This window comes from Hyaena hyaena, unplaced genomic scaffold (assembly GCF_003009895.1).
Source record: "Hyaena hyaena isolate Hyena2069 unplaced genomic scaffold, ASM300989v1 scaffold_92, whole genome shotgun sequence".
Taxonomy (NCBI): domain Eukaryota; kingdom Metazoa; phylum Chordata; class Mammalia; order Carnivora; family Hyaenidae; genus Hyaena; species Hyaena hyaena.
The window spans coordinates 1,990,990-2,013,268 of record NW_024080723.1 but is presented as its reverse complement, the minus strand read 5'-3'; the positions used below and the strand labels follow the sequence as shown (position 1 = coordinate 2,013,268).

The 22,279-nt window shown below is 43.3% G+C and overlaps 1 protein-coding gene across 1 annotated transcript; it reads left to right on the top strand.

Annotated features, from left to right (window-relative positions):
- The first annotated feature begins 8,082 nt into the window (after positions 1–8,082).
- Positions 8,083–21,684, top strand: CAVIN2 (caveolae associated protein 2). Its single transcript, XM_039234684.1, has 2 exons — positions 8,083–8,858; positions 19,287–21,684. Exons 1-2 carry the CDS (start codon positions 8,376–8,378, stop codon positions 20,076–20,078), a joined length of 1,275 nt encoding a protein of 424 aa, XP_039090615.1. The 5' UTR covers positions 8,083–8,375; the 3' UTR covers positions 20,079–21,684.
- Positions 21,685–22,279: the final 595 nt, after the last annotated feature.

The window sequence follows — 22,279 nt, the reverse complement described above, 5'->3', positions numbered from 1 at the left end:
ATATATATTTTCTTGTGCTGTCTGAGTCTGTGCTGAATGTGGAGCAACTCACTTGAAGTATTCAGTCCACTGTTCTGTGGGGAATGCTGGGGGACCAGCACGTACTTCCTCTGGGGATGCCACAAGGTGCTCTGTGAATGAGCAAGTCAGAAAGGGACACAGAACAAGTACTAATTTTGAATATTTTGAATTTTGAATATGGCATTTGCTACACAAAACATGAACAAATTTTTGGAAAAAAAATGAAGTCACATCTTCACAGCCACATAGCCAATCCAGACAGTTACATTAAGAGTTCTTATTTATGGGGCGCCTGGGTAGCTCAGTCGGTTGAGCATCCGACTTCAGCTCAGGTCATGATCTCGTTCATGGGTTCGAGCCCTACATTCAGCTCTGTGCTGATGGCTCAGAACCTGAGCCTGCTTCAGATTCTATGTCTCCCTCTCTCTCTGCCCATCTCCTGCTCACGCTCTGTCTCTTTCTCTCTCTCTCAAAATAAATGAACGTTAAAAATTTTTTTAAAAACCGGGGCACCTGGGTGGCTCAGTCGGTTAAGCGTCTGACTTTGGCTCAGGTCATGATCTCATGGTTCATAGGTTCGAGCCCCACCTCAGGCTCTCTGCTGACAGCTAGTTCAGAGCCTGGAGCCTGCTTCAGAGAGCCTGGAGCCTGCTTCAGATTCGTGTCCTTCCCCTGTCTGATCCTCCCCTGCTCACGCTGTCTCTTTCTCTCTGTCTCAGAAAAAAATAAAACATTAAAAAAATTTTTTAAACCATTTTTCTTTATTTGATGCGTATATTTAACACATATGTTGCTTACCCTATTACAAGCACTGGTCCAAGCATTTCACAAATGTGAACTCATTAAATCCTTATAACAACCTACAACAATGAAGATAAGAATTATTATTATTATTATTATTATTATTTGCATTTTATAATAAAAACTTGGGGCCTAGAAAGGAAATGTGATTTGGCCAAAGTCACAGCCTGGGAGGTCTGGTTTGAGAGTCCTCGCCCTTGACTGTTATTCTGTTTGCAAACTAATCAGCTGGGCAGGGGCGAGAGAGAGAAAGAGAGAAGGAGAGAGGGAGCAGGAGAGCTAAGAGAGAGCAAGAAAGGGTGGGAAGAGCCTTCACCTTCCATCTTTAATACATTCATTTCCATTTGTGCCCCCACATCAGTTTTGCCACCTCCTAAGTAAAGTTCAGGGCAAAGGGAAGTAGGGATCAGCAAAGCGCACATCTAATCCTTCCAAGGGCAGCATTTGGAAATGGCCCATATCACTTCTGCTTACATCCATTGAACAAAGCTCGCTGACACGTCCACACCTAGCTCAGAGAGAGCCTGGGAAGTGTCATCTGTAGCTGCGGCTGCACGTGCCCACCTGGAACGCTATTGCTGTGTTAACAATGGCATGTTATACAGAAGAAGGCTCTCCTCTCACCTGGATTCCTACAACATATCGCTGCTTGAAGGATCCTGTAGCAAAGACTTCCTTGACCACGCTATCTAAAGCAGTGCGCTTGTCACCCTCGGGTCCCTTACTCTGCTTTATTTTTCATCATGGTACTTATCACTGTCTGACATTACACTGTATTTTTATTTATCACCTGTCTCCACTCCCACCCCTCAGAGCATAAGCTCCATTGAGCAGGGACTTGTCTCTTGTTTACTGTTATATTCCTCGTACCTCCTTGCTACTCAGTAATATTTGTGGATGGAATGAATGAATGATGACTAAACAATGTGCTACGTCATCTCCCTGCCTCTGGTCTTGACAACAGAACAAGATGGAAAAAAGTTTGTTTAACTGCACTGGCACCAGAATTCTTCTTAGGAAGGTAGGAAACTATTTTTTAGGATAATAATAATATATCTCCTTGAGGTAAAGGATAAAACCCAACAGCCAGTATCTGAGTAAAATTTCCCTTCGTGAAATAGAAAGTGGAAATAGTAAGGAGAAAACATGAAGACATAAAACTGGGAAGAGAAGAAGCAGTAAGATATCAGAATCCTCCTGACTGTGGCCCCGAAGTTTCATTAACACTCAGTACACTCGTGAACACTTTGTGTAAGTAAGTTCTGGGATGCTGAGAGCAGGGTCTGGGGTTTACAACCAGGCAGGTATGGAGTCATGCAGAAATGCCACCATGGGAAATGGGAATCCAAGAGGCAGAGAAAGGCTTGAGAGCGCAAAGCCTCTAGGATTTCCAAAAATTGCGGCATCCCCTCAATGGCAGCTCAGGGGAGTGATGTGGAATCTACCTTTTCTGTCAACGTTATACATTATTTAGGCCTTATCACTCATCTATACAGATTTCCTTACACTTTGCTGCATTTCACACCAACATCACTGATAGGTTATACAGGGACTTTGGCTGGGAGTTTTCAGGGTTATGTAATCATACGCTTTTCATCACCGATAATTCCTAGTGAACGTGAACACTTAATTCCTCTCCACTGCCTCGGGAGAGGATGAAGGGAAGGCAAGACCTGCAGGCCTTCTCCAAACTACACCTTCGCTGTCATCTGCACCCACTGCAGAGTGATGCCGGACATGGCCAAATGATCAATCATCTCCACAAACAAAAAGATTAACCTGCCACAGTCTCATGGCAGAAGGTGCGTGGCTCCTGGCTCAGAGACAAAGACTATATTACTCAGGGCCCAGCAGGCAAGTAAATGTCATGTCCACATCAGTTCCCTTTCCCTCCCCTCTTCAAGTCATATGGGGTGATGCAGAGATGGGGACAGGTGGGTCCTGCACATGCCATGGGTTTGTATCCCATGTGAAGAACCCCGAGTTTAAGAAACTCCAATATTTTATTTTATTTTTTAATTTATAATTTTTGTGACTTTCTTTTAAACTTTTTTTAATGTTTTATATATTTCTGAGAGAGAGAGAGACAGCATGAGCAGGGGAGGGTCAGAGAGAGAGGGAGACACAGAATCTGAAACAGGCTCTAGGCTCTTAGCTGGCAGTCAGCACAGAGTCAGATGTGGGGCTTGAACCCATGAACTGCGAGATCATGACTTGAGCTGAAGTCAGACACTCAACCGACTGAGCCACCCAGGTGCCCCGGAAACTCCAATATTTTATAAAAAGCTAAAATCTGGGGCGCCTGGTGCCTCAGTCTGTTGAGTGTCCTACTTCAGCTCAGGTCATGGTCTCACTGCTAGTGAGCTCAAGCCCCACATCAGGCTCTGTGCTGACAGCTCAGAGCCTGGAGCCTGCTTCAGATTCTATGTGTTTCTCTCTCTCTCTGTTCCTCCCTTACTCATTCTGTCTCTCTCTCAAAAATAAATAAAACTTTAAAATAAAAAGCTACAATCTGCTCAACCTTTGCTTTATTATACTGGACATCAAATAATCTTACCCTCTGCTCCTTCTCCATCCTCTGCTGCTATCTCTGTTTTCCAAGGTTGTTCACTCTACATTCCTGAAAAGATAGTCCAGAACAAAAGACTGTCAATATAGCTGCTCAAATGACATCTGCAACTATAAAAGATCAATGGAAAATTGCTTCTTACCCAGGAGCTACCCACATAAAGGAGATGTCACAAGTATATGGTAGGTGGTAGAAAGAGTTTTCATTAAGAAGAATCAAAAGTGAAAATATTCCTCTTCCTCCTAGAAGACACCTTCCTTTTCTTTTGTGTTCCTTCTCTTCTTTCCTTGAAAAAAAAAATGCCATCATGTTCTTTCTTTTCATCATGTTAATAGAATCATACTATCTCCTGCTCAAGAGACAACTCAGCCTTTGAAAGGCTTTGAATACCACTATGGGGCCCAAAGGAGAAGATACATGGAGAGGCCAGCTTAGCTCCTCTGATTCTTTAGCCATTGAGAAGAAGGGCTTCCGCCCCCACCCCCACCCCCAACCATGGGATCATCCTTCTTCGACTCTTATGACTGTCACAGTAGTAAGACCAAGAATTCAGGATTCCCATAGGAGTTTAAATGGAAAAGACCAACCAAGAAGGCCATTGAGCTGCCTCTGGTACAGAAATTATGCTAAAGAATGATGATCCAAAATGGGAAACAGAGATTGAGACCAAGGCCCTACCCAGTAATAAAGTAGGATTTCCCTGGAATGACTTCTGTGCACGTATGACTTACAGAGCTGAGATAACAGCAGGTAGTTGATGATCAGTTGGAGGATTCAGATCCCTAATCATACCCTCTTGTGACTAAAGCTCTCACGGTACTGATTTCAGTACCACACGTGATGTCAATACCCAATATTTGTCTACCTGCCTAATTACTGTCACCCCAATTCTTCTTAAACATGTCACTTTCACACATTCAAATACCTCTAGAAGACTCCTATCTGCCATTGTACTGAGTCTATTTTTTTAAGCTTATTTATTTATTTTGAGAGAGAGAGTATGTGCATTCACACTGGGGAGGGTCAGAGAGAGAGGAAGAGAGTGAATCCCAAGCAAGCTCTGCACTGGCAGAGCTGAGCCCAACATAGGACTCGATCTCACCAATGGAACCATGAGATCATGACCTGAGTGGAAATCAAGAGTTTGACACTTAACTGACTGAGCCATCCAGGGACCCCTCCATTGTATCAAGGCTAAACTCTACTACCTAATTTCTTTCTTTTTACATTTTTTAAATGTTTATTTATTTTTGAGAGAAATAGTGTGAGCAGGGGAGGGGCACAAAGAGAGGGAGACACAGAATCCAAAGCAGGCTCCAGGCTCTGAGCTGTCAGTACAGAGCCTGACATGGGGCTCGAACTCATGAACCTTGAGACCATGACCTGAGCTGAAGTCAGACACTTAGCCAACTGAGCCACCCAGGCGCCCCATCTACTACCTAATTTCTAAGGATCACATCAGTGTGTTGTAAGTAGACTTAATTTTTCAAAAATTTATTCCAAGAGTTGACTGTTAAATGTCACTAATTTCTCCCAGACAGAAATAGGACTTAATTTAGGTCAACTAAATGGTGAGTGTGGTTACTCAAGGCTACCGCAAATTCTAGCCTGTCGCCAGCACTTTCTTTTATTGCCTTTGCTTTCCCCTTGTACAAACTTTTGATGCCCTTAGAGGTTGTGTCACAGTCATTATGTACTTCAATGCCATTTTGCACAGGACAGGTCCCTATTACACAGCAACTCATAGTCCCCATTGAGCATAAAGTTGTACAAGAAAGCAAATTACATCACAACATAAAACTATTCACTTATGATCACGTATAAATTATAATTTCCAAAAGGTATACTCCAAATCCATAAAGATGATTACTTCTGATAAGAGGTGAAAGGGAATGAGATGCAAATGGCGATAGAAAGGGCCCTCAACTTTATTCGTAATAGAATTTTGAAAGAAGAATGAATTCTTGTTAAGGTGGACTGCTTCCAAATATGGCTACAACAATCTGTCCCATGAGGCTTACCCTTCATCCTGAGCGTCTGCTGCTCCTCTCATAAAGAGGGAGAGTCCATTTCCTGTGGCCTTGAATCTGAGCTTGGTCTGTGACCTGCTTGGACCAGCAGAATATGGTGCAAATGACAAGGGAAGAGTTCCACAACCTAGCCTGAAGAGGTCCTGAAGATTTTGCTCCCACTCTCTGGGAATCCTGAGGCACCACGTTAAGAAGTTTGGCTTCCCTACTAGAGAGATCAGAGGAGAGTCCCCAGAGGCTGAAAGACTGAGGAGAGAGAAATCCCAGCATTCTGGTCAACCCAGCTAAGGGGCCAGACATGTGATTGAGACCATCTTGGGATCCAGTACAGGTGAACAAGCATGCTTAACAGAGATGACCCAATCTAACTGTGCCGTACCAAGCCAACCACAGAATCATGAACACATAAAAGTCAATTGCTGTTTTCAGCCACTGAATTTCAGGTTGGTTTGTTACACAGCAATAGACAACTGTTACGTTACTTTTGTTATGCAAAATTACTTTTAAAAAATAAATAAGCCCCCATGCAAACCTTTCTTCCTCTCTCCCGACGAGCCTCTCTCCTCTCCCCACTCCAACTCCATGTGTCTAGTGCCTCCACTCATCTAACTGATGACACAGTGTCTAACAATGCAATGCAAAGTCAATGCAAATCAATGCAAAATCAGGGCAAAGTGATTATAACATGAAATTGAAAATCCTTCAAAATATGTAAGAAATCACAAAGTTGATGAGGGTAATGTTCAAGAAACCCCTGAATCATGGATGACTCCTCTGACAAATGAGAATCTGCAGCTGGAATAGTTAACATTTAAAGAAGAAAAAAAAATCCATGCAGATGATGAAACAATAAGTGCTTCAAAAGGGAATGATTTGAATGTCAAAATTTAAGAGAGGCTCTTGGAAAACTGATGAAACCCTCAAATATTTTTGCAATAATGACCCTTTGTATGGTTTGTCCACAGAAGTCAAATGCAAAAGGGCACTGTATCATGATACCATATAATTTTGTTAGAAAATTATGCTTCTCAAAGTCAACACTTGATTCATCCTTTGTTCGAAAATTTAACACATCATTGGCCAACTAAATTTTGTTAAATGTAAGGTAAATTAATTTGCATACTTTTCTTACATTGTTTAAAGATAAAGTCCCAACAAAATCTTTTCCCTTTTATTGTCCCAATTTTGTTTATTTTTAATTTTCTAATGTTTATTTATTTTTGAAAGAGAGAGACAAAGCATGAGAGGGGGAAGGGCAGAGAGAGAGGGAGACACAATGCAAAGCAGGCTGTCAGCACAGAACTGTCAGCACAGAGCCCAATGCGGGGCTCAAACTCACGGACCTCAAGATTATGACCTGAGCTGAAGTCGGGCACTTAATCGACTAAGCCACCCAGGCACCCCTTATGTCCCAATTTTAAAAGTGGATTTGGGGTGCCAATTATCTGAGGAAATTGGGGGTCTTAGTAAATATCTTCCATTCATCTCCCTAACTAGTAAGTGTAGTCTTACAGAATGCTTTACTAACATCCTCTGGAAAGTTCATCAAACCTAGAACTAAGCAGATAGTGGGAACTCACAAATTCAGTAAATGTGATGACTGATAATTGACCCGCTGATTGATTCTCTGACCTATAGATTTTGCCACCGAAGGACAGCACTTTCCCATTATCAATCCCTGACCCAGTATGAGCTGGTGTTTGTTCTCCTCAAAACTGTTCATAGAAGGCCTGTTACAGACTTCCTGCTGAAAGCACTTTCAAAGGCTGGATACATTTAAAACCAACCCAAGCATGTAAAGTCGTTTTAGGAAATAAGCCCCACATCCCAAGGGCTCAGCAGAGGAGGGCTGTGTTTCAGAACAGGTGTGCCACTTGACTGAACAGGAATTTGGAAATGTCAAACATTAGAAGCACTTCAGAAACTCCAACTCGACCTGCCCACAGTTGCGTTTCTGGGCACGTGTCAATAAGTGACTTGCAGAGATAGGTATTTGGGAAAATCTCTCAGCGCAGAATCAGAATTAGCTAACCCAAATCAGCATGGTAGGTTCTTAAAGAGACCACACTTCTTTGTTTGTTTGTTTTGCCTTTTTCAATTTTACTTCTCAAGAAAAATTCTGTATTAAAAAAAAAAACGGTCGTTCAAAAATTCACGTTCACTACATGATAACCGTCCATACCAGCATTACATATTTTAATATGCCTGAAGTTCAGGCACTTTCAACTTATTTTGCACCCCCAACTGCAAGAGTAATAAGAGCTGGGCTGCTTTCCTTGCCATTTGGAGGGTTACTTCCATCCGTTTGGAAATTAAAAATAAACAATACAAGCTTGGCTGTAAGTACCTTTTACACTTGGCCCCTCCCGGTGGGACACCATTCCTTCTGCAGCCCACCAGTCCTTCTCGGCAAATGCAAACAATACTTTCCGTTACATAACTTGTATGCAGGAAAACACACACACACACACGCACGCACACACACACGCACACGGAGCTGTGTTGCATCTGTAGCACACAGCCAAAGTTTACTGGTTCTGGCCAATTGGAGGCTGTGGAGCTGAGCCAAATTAGCATGTTTTTCTCCGCCTCTAGATGAAGTCATGATTGAAACATGGCATTGAACTTCTTTTATAAAGGGATCGAGGAGCGGGAAAGAAAAGCTAAACCTGCAGGAAAGTGCCCTGTGCCAAGGAGAACGCGGTTAGGAAGTGTGTGCACGCTTCTGAACCCTGAGTGGTTCTCAGTTCTGTAACCTTCGCCTCCCACTGGGTGGAGTAGGGCTTTTAAGAGCAGCTGGAATGCAGTTCCCCTGATCAGTGTAGCCAGTTGTTGCCTGTCTGAAACTCTGCCAGTCCTGGAGAGCCGTGCTCCGAGCGCGAAACTGCAGGCCTCTCCCCGCACCCTCCCCGCCGTCCTTCTTGCCAGAGAAGAACGTTCCCACCTGTCCGGCCATGGGGGAGGACGCTTCACAAGCTGAAAAGTTTCAGCACCCGGGGTCTGCCATGTGGCCGGAGAAGCCGCCCAGCTCCAGCCTCGCGCCCTCCTCCACGCCGAGCCCCAGCCTGAACCTGCGGAGCGCGGAGGAGGCCATCCGGGACAACGCGCAGGTGAACGCCGTCACGGTGCTCGCGCTCCTGGACAAGCTGGTGAACATGCTGGACGCGGTGCAGGAGAACCAGCACAACATGGAGCAGCGGCAGATCAGCCTCGAGGGCTCCGTGAAGGGCATCCAGAACGACCTCACCAAGCTCTCCAAATACCAGGCCTCCACCAGCAACACGGTGAGCAAGCTGCTGGAGAAGTCCCGCAAGGTCAGCGCCCACACGCGGGCGGTCAAGGAGCGCATGGACCGGCAGAGCGCGCAGGTGAAGCGGCTGGAGAACAACCACGCCCAGCTCCTCAGACGCAACCATTTCAAAGTGCTCATCTTCCAGGTCAGTGCCCCCTGCTCCTCCTCCCGCAGAGCTGGGGTTCCGCAACAGTCGTGATCTCAGCCTGACTTTCACAGCCGCCTCTACACGAGTCCTGCCTGCCAGGGATCACACACACACCAAGCATTGTCCCCATCCGCCTTCAGCCAGGAGAGTATGACATCCGCACCCAGTGGTGGGAATTTCTCAGGTCACTGCCGCCTAAGCCCAAGGCACAACCCCCAGGGGTTAGTAGGGCAGGGTCATTTGTTAGGAAGCACCTGGACGCACTCCATACGGGCTGGGAAGGTGAGCAGCTGCGTGCACCCTAGTCAGGTTCACGTGTCTCCTTGCATTATGAACTTGAGGCTCTGACTGCAGCTGCTAGCTGGACAGGGCATATTAATTCAGTGCCTGTTGATTAACTCTTTGTGGAAATGAGATAATCATCTGATTCTTTTTAATCAAGAAGTCAAATTCATGACTCTTTCTCTCTTTGTCTAAAGGCTGCCAATGTTTGGGAAGCTAACCAAGTACTGGAGACTGATTGCGTTAGAATTGAACTAGTCTCTTCCTTTAAGATTCTTGTCACCAAAGCAATCTTCGTTGAGTTATTTTCTAGCAAATGATGCGCTAAAAATATAGAGCATAACTCTTTACAGACACACGAGGTATGCCTCTTCTTGCTCAGAGAAGCCACCACTGTAAAATAAAAGCAGTGTTATCAGTTTTAGTTACAAAGGCTAGTCTTGAATATTTTCTCCTTCCAATGGTCGCGTTAGAATAAAAAGGCCACTTAACTTTTTTAATGCATCAATGATGCAATTAATGTAGCAAGAGGGTATCTGGGGACAGGGAGATTGCGTGGGGCTGTTGTTCGCCAAGTGGTGGGCGTTTGTGAATCCGAGGGCAGCCCTGCCTAAGGCTGGAAGCCCTTCCGCCCAATGGAACGCAGCCAACACAGAGCCCAGGAAGGAATCGCCATCCCTGCCCCAGGGCTGTCTCGTTGTGACCATGTGAATAGGGGAGAATTTCAAAGCCATGGAGGGGAGAGGCTATAACCAACTGTTTGATTGTGAAAGGCACACAAGAAGAGCCTTCATCTCCCAAGGGAGATTTAGAAATTGGAATTTAAACCGAGGGAGCCGTCTTTTTTCTAAACGAATCTGCTCTGCCAAGTTAGAACCTAAGCCTCTTTCCCTCCATAAAAGGAAGGACTCATCTGGCTGTTTTTTTGTCCTCCCCAAATTGCACTTGATGTAAAGCTTTGGGCAGCCGATGTCCTCCTATACCTTGCAGGCTTTTGCAGCCCAGACATTTTTTTAGCTTTTAATGCAAATGGAATAGCTTTTCAAGCACCAGATGAACTGAAAAGAGATACGGTGACTGCGCCTTTCTTAAACCATGTAAGATCCTTCATTTTATTAGCCTAAAAGGTATTAGAAATCTCAGCTCTCAAGCCATTTCTAAATTAAATAGTGATCTCCAAACAAAACCAAACATGTGCAGACATGTTTAAATCTGAGTCATCAAAGGAAATTCTCCTCCTTCCAGTATGAAACAGGAAGATTACCTCTTGTCCTCTATCCCTTAGTGAAGGGGAGGAAAGTATTTAGTAGAGGAAAATCATAATTTGTCGGGATCAGTTTATGTTTCATTTTGATTCTGTAGTTGTTGGGGGCAGGGACGGAAGCGATATGTGAGTAAAAATTCAAAAGGATTGGAAATCTGACATTTAAAAACACAACAGTTGGGCAACTTAAAGACTCAGGATGCTGTTGAGCTATACCACAGTCTCCTGTTTTGTCACATTGGATTGACAGGTGTGAAATTGCAGTCAGAAGTGGTAGGAATTCTCCATAGAGCGAGTAAAAGGTGAAACAGGGGTGCTTAAGACCAAGGAGGAAGCTAAAAGAATCCAAAGCAACATATTCAGACTCCATTCTGTGCCTCTTAACAAGCAGCCCCCCAAGGATGCTTTTTTTTTTTTTAAAGGGCAGTTTAGGAAGCAAGGAACTAGAGCTTTCTTAAGCCACATAAGATCCTGTAGTAGCATGAAGGATATTAGAAATCTCAACTCTCAAACATCATAAGGTGATTATTTTGCAAAAACAAATGTGGGTGAGTCTCTTAGTGGAAGAGTTGTTCTTTCTCTTAAAGTAGGGTTCCCAGGGTTACAGTCATGCAAGGGATGGAATACTAACTTGTGCTGGAGCGGGCTCCAGTCTAGGGGTTGAGAAGATATATTTGTCACATAGACACCAGTTCGAATTCTAGTTTCCCTGCTTGCCAACTATGTGATCTTGTGCACATTTTGCAGCTTCTCCAAGCTTCTGTTTTCTCATCTGTACACTGAGGATATTAATAGGAGCAAAACACTTGTGAGCTCTTTTAGTAAGCCCTGCATACTCTAAGTATCTTTCTGTGCATTCTCTCATTCGCCCTCAACTTACAGAGGAGGATGCTGAAATTCGAAGATACGTCTATCTTGTTTGAAGTTATTTAGTAAGCAAACAGTGAGGCCGGGATTTGAACTCACATATAATTGTGATTCCAGTATATAATAATTGATTCCAGTGTGTGTTCTTCTTTTTTTTATATATTTATTTTTGAGACAGAGAGAGAGTGTGAGCACGAGTGGAAGATGGGCAGAGAGAGAGAGGGAGACACAGAATCCAAAGCAGTCTCCTGGCTCTGAGCTGTCAGCACAGAGCCCAACGCAGGGCCCAAACTCACCAACCCTGAGATCATGACCTGAGCTGAAGTCGGATGCTCAAGGAACTGAGCCACCCAGGCACCCCCCACCTTTGTTCTTAAACATGAATGCTTCTTCCTTTGTATCTCTCACAGGGTGAAGGATAAATGGAATAACCTATTTTAAATGGTTAGTGAGTTACATGGTGTAAGAATGCAAGGAATTGAAGCTATTTTTGGGTGGCTCTGACATACATTTACATAGGGTGGAGGCTATACTTTTGCGTATTTAGAAATATGGCTCCTGAGTGAAAAATGACCCCACCCTACTCAAGTTCTGAAAACAGCTATGCTTATGCTTTTTAGTTGGGACTCATTAAAACCTACATACTCCCATGCATGTGCACGCACACACACTCTCTCTCTGTTCCATTCCCTACCATATGTTGTATGGCAACTACCAAGTTGAAATCAATGTTAGGTTCCCAAGACACCATAAGAGCAAAGGGCCTACCCAAAATAGACTGTTCTAGTGGCAGCAGTCTTTACTGAGTGGCTGAGAGTGGGTTGGTGAGAGAGTAAGGAGGGCAGATAATATACCAGGTGCCATTCCCTAGGTCATTTGTCATTTTCAATCCACTTGAAAGCCTGACTTTCCTTTTCTAAATTCATTGGTTTTCTAACTCGAGACAAAAAAACTGATGTGAAGATTTTATTTTTCTTTAACTTATTTCTTAGGGAGAACGAGTGTGAGAGTAGGGAAGGGGCACAGAGAGGGGGACAGAAGGTGAAGCTGGCTCTCTGCTGACAGCAGAGACCCTGAATGTGGAGTTTGAACTCAGGAACCGTGAGATCATGACCTGAGCCAAGTTGGATGCTTAACCTGCTGAGCCACGCGGGTACCCCTCTATGAGAAATTTTAAAAAGAGAGAGTGAGGAAAGCACATCTGTTACTTGGGCAGATATAGTACTGCTGTGTTTAGAAGATTAGGTTTCCGGTTTGTAAGGTCCTATTGTGCTTAGTTGGTTTGTCTCCTAGACACTTCCACGTTCACATTTTTTTTAAATTCCAAACTTTGTCCTTAATTGGTCCTATGTAGAATATGTTATTTATGTCTTTCAGTGTATGCTGAACTTACAAGATCATTGTGGCTTTAAAGCCCTCTCCTGCCTTTAGCAGTTACTTCAAGTTATAACCACTAGTATCTAAAACTATAGCCATCTCCCTTTGAGCAATGAAGCAAATTGTAAAAATCCTTGTTAGACTTAGCAGCTTTTCTTTTTACATTTTTTATTTTTTATTTTTTATTTTTTTTTTATTTTAATTTTTTTTAATGTTTTTTATTTATTTCTAGGAGAGAGAGAGAGACAGCGTGAGCAGGGGAGGGTCAGAGAGAGAGGGGGTCACAGATTGAAACAGGCTCCAGGCTCTGAGCCGGCAGTCAGCACAGAGCCCGACGCGGGGCTCGAACCCACGAACTGTGAGATCATGACCTAAGTGAAAGTCGGACGCTTAACCGACTAAGCCACCCAGGCGCCCCTCTTTTTACATTTTTTAAATAATAGCTTAAGATCAATGTTTAAACTCAAAATACTGTGACAGGATCCAATATAAGTGAAATAAGACTCAGAGGGGTTGGTGATCAAAAGGTAAATGCTAAAGACTAATAAAACTAATGCTTTGCCTATAAGTATGGCTATCTTTAACTAAAAAGAGGAAATGCTCTCTGTTGACTGAAGAGCCTAGGATTTCACAGGTAAGTGGCCCTGAGGGTGTGGTGCAGGTTCTAGTAATGATTATCCGAAAAAGTGGCTTGGGAATGATTTCAAATCCAGGGAACAAAATGAGACTATTCCTGGACAGCTTACACCTTCACCCACATAAAATTGTGAAATTGGGTGAAAAGAGTAGAGGTGTTGAATGTGGATACATTCGTGGAGAATTAGGCCTATAAATGTGTTCAAATCATCACCATTTGGCTTCCTTCAATGAGATCAGAATTTTAGAACAGTGCTAACAGTATACCAGCTTCAGACTATTTTCAAGTTGTTATTTTTAAAAGCCTGGAACTTTCTCTATCCAAAGCCCCTGCTCTGAAAACTGTTAAATTATTACAGACGTAGAAGAAATGGGAATATAGAAAATCAAAGATACCTTCCTATGGCAACTCACCATGTTTCTGTCATATTGATTAACGTTCCCATGAATGGGATATTGGTTTTGATGTGTTCCTGATCTTGTGCCCTTTTAGTTTCTGAGAAAAAACAAATACTTGCTCTTATTGTTATTATTTACGCTTATCGAATGTCAGCACAGCCTCAGGCATGTTAAGTGAATAACTGATTATTGTTTCTTCAAAAGAAGCATTATTTTTTCTCATTTATTAAAAAACTGGACTGTTTGCCAGATGCATTCCTTCCATGTAAATGTTGCCCCTTCCATTGTTTTCCAGTCTGTATTGGGTGGATTTGAGTGAAAACATTCTCCAGTGCAGCTCAGGTCCTATAGTTTGGACCCTTGCACAAAACAAAATGTGTCTGGCATTAGCACGTTATGAGATCACGTCTGCAAACTTTTTAGTTATTTTTCACAGGATTTGCACCGATATCACAAAATCAAGTATCTTGGAGCTGAAAAGCATCTTAATAATCATTTAGTTTAACTTCATTTTATATCAAAGAAACGGAAGCCTGGAGAAAGTGACTAGCAAGGTTCCGTTTTAGTAATAATAGAAATTATGGAGTTGAACTCTAAAATGAGTAAAAACAAACACTGTTTTCCCACTATGGCAAAGTTCATGTTCACTGGGTTTTCTGCATCAGCTTTTAAATAACTCAGAATGATTTGTGGGTTTTTTTGTTTTGTGTGTGTGTGTGTGTGTGTGTGTGTTTTTGGTGGGTAACAAAGAATAACCTAACCAGTGTGATCTTAAAAAAGAATTGAACCCTTGATAACACTGAAAAATAATGAAACTTTTAAATCCTCCACAATGTGAAAGACTGCTCAGGGATTATAACTAATGCATTTTATTCTTATGGCTTGCTGATTCTACCGACAGCTGCCTTAGGGGTGCAGTTCTAATCAATGGCTTTATCCACTTGGCAATCTATACCTCAGAAACACAAATTGGAGAAAACCATCAATGTGTAAAAGAGACCTATAAATCAGAATGTCAGGTGGGCATAGTTCCATCTTAATAAGTACTATTTAGAGATTATTGAATAAAGGATCCCGTGGACACACATTTATGGTCCTCATATCCCTCCAGGAGACCACCACACCCCTCCGGGACCATGACAGGGTTCGTTGTTTTTGTCTAACCACAGGGATGATAAGTTCATGACAGAAGAACACACTGCCGGCTTCTCTCCCCTTAGTCAAGCTTTTACCATAGGCTTCCTTTTCTAATGCTAGTCATAGAATCTTCTCTTTAACGCGTATGCATCTATATATGTGCGAAGATTTGCTTCCCTGAGCTCCAACACAAGAAGTGCTCAGCGCGTTGGCAAGCTTCTCTGTGTTGATATCTACATGCACAACTGGGACAGTTAGTTCACAGGAATCAATAGAAATAGCAAACAAGCTAAAGTGTAAGGAAAAATGCCACTTCTCGAGAGTTCTTTCCTTCCTTTTCTCTTTAGTGCTGCAAGCACATCATTCATATAGGTTTGAAGTGTGCTGTTTAATTCTCCCTTCCTTTGAAAAACTCCTAAGGGTTCTTGTGAAAGGTCAGAACCCAGAGCAGCTGCATCAGTGGCAGCTGAGTACCTTTTGGAAAATAAATCTGTAGAGCAAACTGTCAGCTGCTCTTGGGGGGGCGGGGGGGGGGGCTTCTACTAGGTAGAAGTGCCCCAGAAAGCAGCACAGCCCACGAGGGATTCTTAATGCCGTGTTAAGGAGTCACAAGCCCTAAGCAGATCCATGAGTGACCAGCCTAGGTAAGCGGTGAGAGAATGGAGAATGTATACTTGATCCTCTCCCTGGAAAGAGCTGTCAAGATTGGAATCTCTAAGAAAGCAGATCAAAACCATGATGACAGGAGGCTGAAGCAGGCAGAAGTGTCACTTTCTCTGTAGACAGGTGAACCCTCAAATGTTTCCAGGAGGTCCCTGTGAGGGGACAGAGCAGGGGCACGTGCACAGGTAAGATTGAGTGCCTGGGGACTATGTAGTTATCGAAGACCTACTGTCGAAAATGCCAGTTGAATATCCACCAGCATAGTGCTTACTTCGTAGTCTAACATGGTGCATACATTCTATTGAAATGAAAATCGAGATTTTGACGGGTGTCCGTGTTTTGCTGCTTCTATAGAAACAGAGGGGAAAGGTAAGGCCTCCTTGTGCTTGGGCATCTGCAAATTCCTGTGTGACAGGAAGGGGCCTGCCCTCGGACTGGATGCCATGGGCAGCCACAAAATAAAGGCTGTCCGGTAGACAGAACACAACATACTGCTTGAGTAATTAAAACGACAGCAGAAGCATAAAGCAGTTAGCCAAAAAAGATATATCTCACTCGTTTCCAGTTTTAAGAAGACACAGCCAGCTAGTCTGGATTGTGTCTGTTCCCACTGGGTTTATTTTCATAGCTGGCATAAGAGCTCTCGTGTACATGTCCCAGGCCTTGCGCAGAAGAGTTCGGTGCTTTCCCATCATCCCTCAGCTGCCTTCATCCGTGTGGTGTGTGTCTGTTGCACAACGCTGCTGATGCACACCTGACCACACGCTCTCCTCAAGCCCATCTTTGATGAACGTGTGCTGAGAGAGAGGGACAGGAGTCTTCGGCCCAACAGTAACTGTGCTTTTTTAATAACAGAAATTACACTGAAGAAAAAACAATACAGTATTGTTAAATTCTTTTGGAAGTACAGCTAATACGTCTACCTTTTTGTTAAGGTTGAAGAAAGGGAAGTTAGCAGGGTGTTCCGATGACCCGGGGAGATTCGGGCATACGAGATGTATCTCTTCTCTGGGAACCACAGCTTATTTTCGTAGTTTTCCCTGGATTTCTGCTTCCTTCACTGAGGACTTTCCATAACTTTTCACTGAGTTCTTAGTTTCTTCCTTTCCCGCAGGCAACTCCTGTCAAACCCTCCCAACCCTTTTGTCAAACCCCGGGAGTAATTTTGCTTCTGGCCCGAGCATCAGGGCTTCAGCTATTTCTGCAGTCAGCCTCCCTGTCAGTAATGCTCATCCACTAAGAATAACATCCTTTCTTAAAAATGGAAACCACTGCGTCCCTTAGGCCTGGGTTTTCATTTCCTGATGGCAGCTGCAGTCAATGAACTTCCTTAGAAGAGTGAAACCCATTCTTTTGTAGTCCTCAAGCCTACCTGGGGGGGTGGGGGGGGCAATTTCTATCCCAGCCACTCTCAAGGCTTTCTTAGAAAGCCCCCTTGGGGCGCCTGGGTGGCTTAGTCGGTTAATCGTCCGACTTTCGCTTAGGTCATGATCTCGCAGTTTGTGGGTTCGAGCCCCACGTCGGGCTCTGTGCTGACTGCCAGCTCAGAGCCTGGAGCCTATTTCAGAGTCTGTGTCTCCCTATCTCTCTGACCCTCCCCTGCTCGCTCTGTCTCTCCCTCTCCTAGAAATAAATAAAAATATTAAAAAAAAAAAAAAAAAAGAAAGCCCCCTTACCCAACATGCCCTCAGTCAGCAAATAGCTATTGAGCTGCCAGGAACTATTGTGACTGGGGCATAACAGGGAACAAGAGACCAAAATTGCCCCCCTCATGGGGAGTATGTGCCAGCAAAATGGAGACAAGCTGAGACTTGAACCATGGGAAGGTTGCTCTCTGGAAAAGTCAAGGTCATAAATGACTCATGGGAGTCCCATGCTCCTTTCCCATTTTTTTTTTTTTTTACTATGTCCATCGTACTGTATTCCTGACAGTCTCTGTGACATTAAAAATGGGTGGTTGTGGAGAGTGCTTTGGGAAATAGAATCTGTGATTTCTTTACTCTTAACGAAGGTTCTGTATAACCAGATTCTCCATTTACCTCTATCCAAGATGTTATCCTTTGTTTCTAACCAATATATGGAATAGACTGTGGTATGAGTGTGTGTGCCTAAGGGGGACACACAGGGCTGTATTTTTTTTTTTTCAGAGTATCATAAGTAGTCCGTTCAGTGGTTAATAAGGAGAGGGACTTCTAAGTTCCTCTGTATCGAAACTTTGTTCATTTCGTTTCTGTAAGCAAAAAGTTAAAAAATACGCAGGTGCACTCTTAGAGTATGTGTTAGATCCTAACCCCAGTGTTATTACTTTTGGATCAATCAAAAAGTGCAAAACAAGAAGGGAAATTCTTACTGTTAACGTGAACTTGACCTGAAGTTTAGATCTCAGATAGACTTGTAAATGCACAAAATCCAGTCATTTTTCAAACTGGGAGTTTACTAGGCAGTCTACCATATAATCTGGTAGTGTTGAAGCCAGGATTAGAGTGGGCTCAGAAGCCTGGCCCACCTCGGCATTCCTCCAGAACCCCGAGTGTCCCTGGGAGTGCAGTTTGAAAGCTGCTAATCGAGGTCACATCCTCTTGTTCATATTTGGAAGAAACTGAGACCCAAGGAGACCAAGTAATTTGCTAAAAGCCACACAGCCGTTCAGCAGGACAGTAACGACTGAGACGTGGGCTTCTGTCACACGTTCTTTCCACTGTGCTGGTTCTTTTTGATGAAAATGTGAAGACACCTTGCTGGCCAGCTCTCATTTTCTAATATTCAAACAACATTTTTAAAAAAGAAAGGGATTCTTCCTAGGCTGTGTGACCAAGTCTACCCGAATGCAAATCCAGCTGCCTAGCACGGGTGGAACACCATTGCCCTTGCACTCTGGAGGCAAGTCTCTGCTCAGGCTCTGCTCCCTGAGACACAGAGCAGGTCAGACCTTTGCCTGTGTGTCCAGAAACTGGAGGAAGAGGTATGCTGGAAAGAGTGTAGGGGAGGGGGAAGATTCCTGAGCCTTTCTCCATGCTCTTAGCTCTAGGTGAGGGATCTAAGTATTCTGGTCCAAGGAAGTCGTGTTTAACAAGGGAGCCTTGATAAGCCGCTTCAGAGCCCTCCCTCACTCCTCTAAGAATGGCTGTGGTATGCATCCTGTCCTTATTAAAGCTCACATAGGATATCCTAGACCGCAAGCCTTTGTGGGTGGGCCCCCAGTGAGGCTGGCCCAGGCTTCTCTTATTCTAAAATTATTGTGCATTTCTGAACAGATACCAAGGCTGACCACACTTTTCTTTCTGATTCCTAGCTGGGGAGGGAACCTGACCAAGGCTTTACATGGTGTCTGACACTTGAGGACTTCCTAGTTCTCTCCCTTGCCCCCATCTTTTATCTTCTAACTCCACCTCCAGGCTCTTGCAGTGGGATTTTGGCAGGAACAGAGCCAACTGACCTGGAAGGAAGATAGGAGACAGAGGCCTCTTGGGTTCGTAGTAACTTACTTTAGCTCCTTTATCTAGTAACTTCCTGATCTGTTCAGAGCCATAGCCCACTTCCTCCCCTGCCCATCATTGATAGAGCCCTTGTCGGCTGCCCTCATACCATTCCCAGTAAGCGTCCCTTGCCCTTATCCAGCCTAGGGGGAATGACTTGGCCAGTTTAGAATTAACTCTTCATGTTCTAGAAAACCAAAGCCACAAACGTTTGGTTTCTGTCATCCTCATGTGCAAGAAAGACCTACACTGCAAGTTATAGCAGCTCGGGACTGTTTGTGAAATCTGTCACTAACACGAAATCTACATTGTCCATCTTTTCAGGAAGAAAATGAGATCCCTGCCAGTGTGTTTGTGAAAGAGCCAGTTTCCAGCCCAGCGGAAGAGAAGGAGGAGCTTGCTGATGAAAACAAGTCCCTGGAGGAAACCTTGCACACGGTGGACCTCTCATCAGATGATGAATTGCCCCACGATGAGGAGGCCCTGGAAGACAGTGCAGAGGAAAAGATGGAAGAAAGTAGGGCAGAGAAAATAAAAAGATCTAGCCTCCGGAAAGTAGATAGCCTCAAGAAAGCATTTTCTCGCCAGAACATCGAGAAAAAAATGAACAAGCTGGGGACGAAGATCGTATCTGTCGAGAGGAGAGAGAAGATTAAGAAATCTCTCACTTCCAATCAGAAAATAACCTCAGGGAAAAGCTCCCCCTTCAAGGTTTCTCCCCTCACTTTTGGTCGTAAGAAAGTCCGACAGGGAGAAAGCCCTGCAGAAAATGAGGCCAAGTCAGAAGACATGCCTGACGGTGACCAGGCGCCTGATGACCAGCAGGAGAGCTCGTTTGCAGAGGGTGTTTCTGAAGCATCCCTCAGTGGTACCCTGGTGGAAGGAATGAGGAAGGGGGAGAATGCAGAGAGGGCTGCCTCCGGAGGGAGTCACTCGGGCAGGGACAGCAACATTGACTTGACAATTGTGGAAGATGAAGAGGAGGAGTTGGTGGCTCTGGAACAGACACAGAAGGTTCGTTATGCGGAGGGCTGCCTGCTGACCTCCGAGGATGCAGCGCGGTCGGATGAAAATGCATCGCAGCCCGCCATGCTCCAGGTGGACCAGACCCCCTAAATGCACGGCCCACCATGCCCAACCTGTGCTTCTGTGTCGATGGGTCATCAGACTCTAGAAATGAAGTCCTGCACATCTCCAGCGCAACGCACTCGCTACCCTGTTACTGTCCGAGCAGCCTTCACTCACTACCTATGAGCAGCGCACAGACGACCAAGATTTACTATGAAGGTCCCCTGTCGGTTGCTCTCCTTCTAACTTGCTCTTCGATTCTGTTTTTGTAGACTTTCTCCAAGGTGGCACGGAAGAGGAAACGGAGCCGTTCCAAACGCTGATCAATTTGGCTTCGTTAGAAAACCAGACGCTACTTAAGATACAAGTCATGAAACGTGATTCCTTTTTGGTCATTCCATAAGCTTGCTAAATCGTGTACCGATGCCATATTGAATTTCCACCGAACTCTGTGGATCTAATTATTGTATTTCAAGTGTGCGATATAGAATATACATATATATTTAAGCTAAAAACATAACTACTTTCTATTTTAAGAAAAAAACCACACTTTTTAAAAAAGGTAGAAGAGACAGTTTGGTTGGTTATTGACTTAATAGAAACCAGTGTTTTCATTTAAAATGAAGAAAAAGTTGAAAGACTATAATATTCAGCTAATAAAGTAAGATGTAGGAAAGTCAGGACTATCAGAGAAAGAAACCTAAGAAGGAGAAGTTGGAAAACAGGAGAAATAGGAAACAAGGAATGCCGAAGAGAATGAAGACCTGGAAAAACCGTGTGCTTAGAAGTAAAATATTTACTGTATTAACTCAAGTATTCTTTTCCTTAAATAACAACTCTAAAGAATTTCACATATCTTCTAACAACATGTTATATCTTCACAATATTTTTATTTTCTAATATTTTCAAATACTATGAAAACATAGCTTACTGTGTTAGAGCTGCATTTTTCTCCATAAATAAAAGACATTACAAATATTTCACCAAGGCGGTTTAAAAGGATGTTGTCTCTTTAACGTTGGAATGAGCGTAAATCTCTGAAATCAACATGTCTTGTCTTTTGTAGGAAGTTCCATCAGATGACTCTTTCATGTTTCCCAAAGTTGAAATGACCTTTACACTCCAAATGATGTAATGTAGGTATATAAGATGTTAAAATCAATAGGTTTGAGAAGGGAAGGATTCTTTTTCCTTTTGTACATAATGGTAATTTCATTCCAGGTCATATTTTATTTATATATTAATTTCACAGAATATTAATATGATTCTTCCAAAAGCACGCTGGTGTTTATGTATATGTGCACACTGAATCAGCCAGGATAATTTTTACTGCTGTCTAACGTTATACTAAGATATTGCTTTATCTATTTTTAATTACAGAATGCTAATGTTTTGAGAAAACTATTATAGTTTAGAGACAGTGTGCCAGGGAGCAAATTCCCTACCTTTGGTGTATACCACTCACTATAAGTAACCAGACAAATATAAGTAACCCCAGACAGTATTAACAAACAGTGCTTTGTGTTGTAAGAGGAAAAATAGGGTTAACAGATGTATCGATAGCCTAACCTATACAGTGATGTCCTTATTTGCAATAATGTACCTCAAACATTAGATTGTTGAACTAACCATGGCTGTGTTAAGGAAGACTAAATAAACCAAAAAATAAAAAGTATGTAACAGTGTCAGTTTTTTGGCAGAACAATTTTAGAGCAAGCAGAAAGAATTGATTTTTAAACTCTCCTCCAAACGTTGCTGTAATGTCGATTGTCTCGGTCTTGATTTCCCCTATTAACTCTGCTTTCTTTTCCCCCTGATCTCATTTAGAAATCCAAGTCTCATTCTTCAAGTTTAACTTTCTTGACATCACCTTGCCAGCTCTGGAAAGCATCTGAATTTATTGCAGCAGCTTGATAAATTTGATAGTTCCATCTGCATTTTTATTGTTTGGTACCAGACCTTATAATACCTTAAATAGCCCTGCAAACATGAATGTATGGAACTGTACATTCAGTTATTCACACAGATAAACCTTTATCTTCAGCGGTACCATAGACTCGGTAGACTTCATTTCACTCCAGGACCTAAGCATGCCTGTTTAACCTTTATGAAGTTGCTGTTACTTCTTGCAGTTAAGGAGTTGGGGGCTCGAGAACTAATGCAATGTTTATATTTCCTCTCCAAAAATGCTTCTGCCATTTGTTTCTATGAACTATCTGCATGTCGATGAAAAGCTACCCTTAAATCTT

What these genes read in the sequence shown, in the direction of transcription:
- CAVIN2 (XM_039234684.1), top strand. Translation starts at nt 8,376, where the DNA reads ATGGGGGAGGACGCTTCACAAGCTGAAAAGTTTCAGCACCCGGGGTCT. An exon ending in TCAAAGTGCTCATCTTCCAG is followed by an intron (nt 8,859 to 19,286) that starts GTCAGTGCCCCC and finishes CCATCTTTTCAG; the next exon opens with GAAGAAAATGAGATCCCTGC.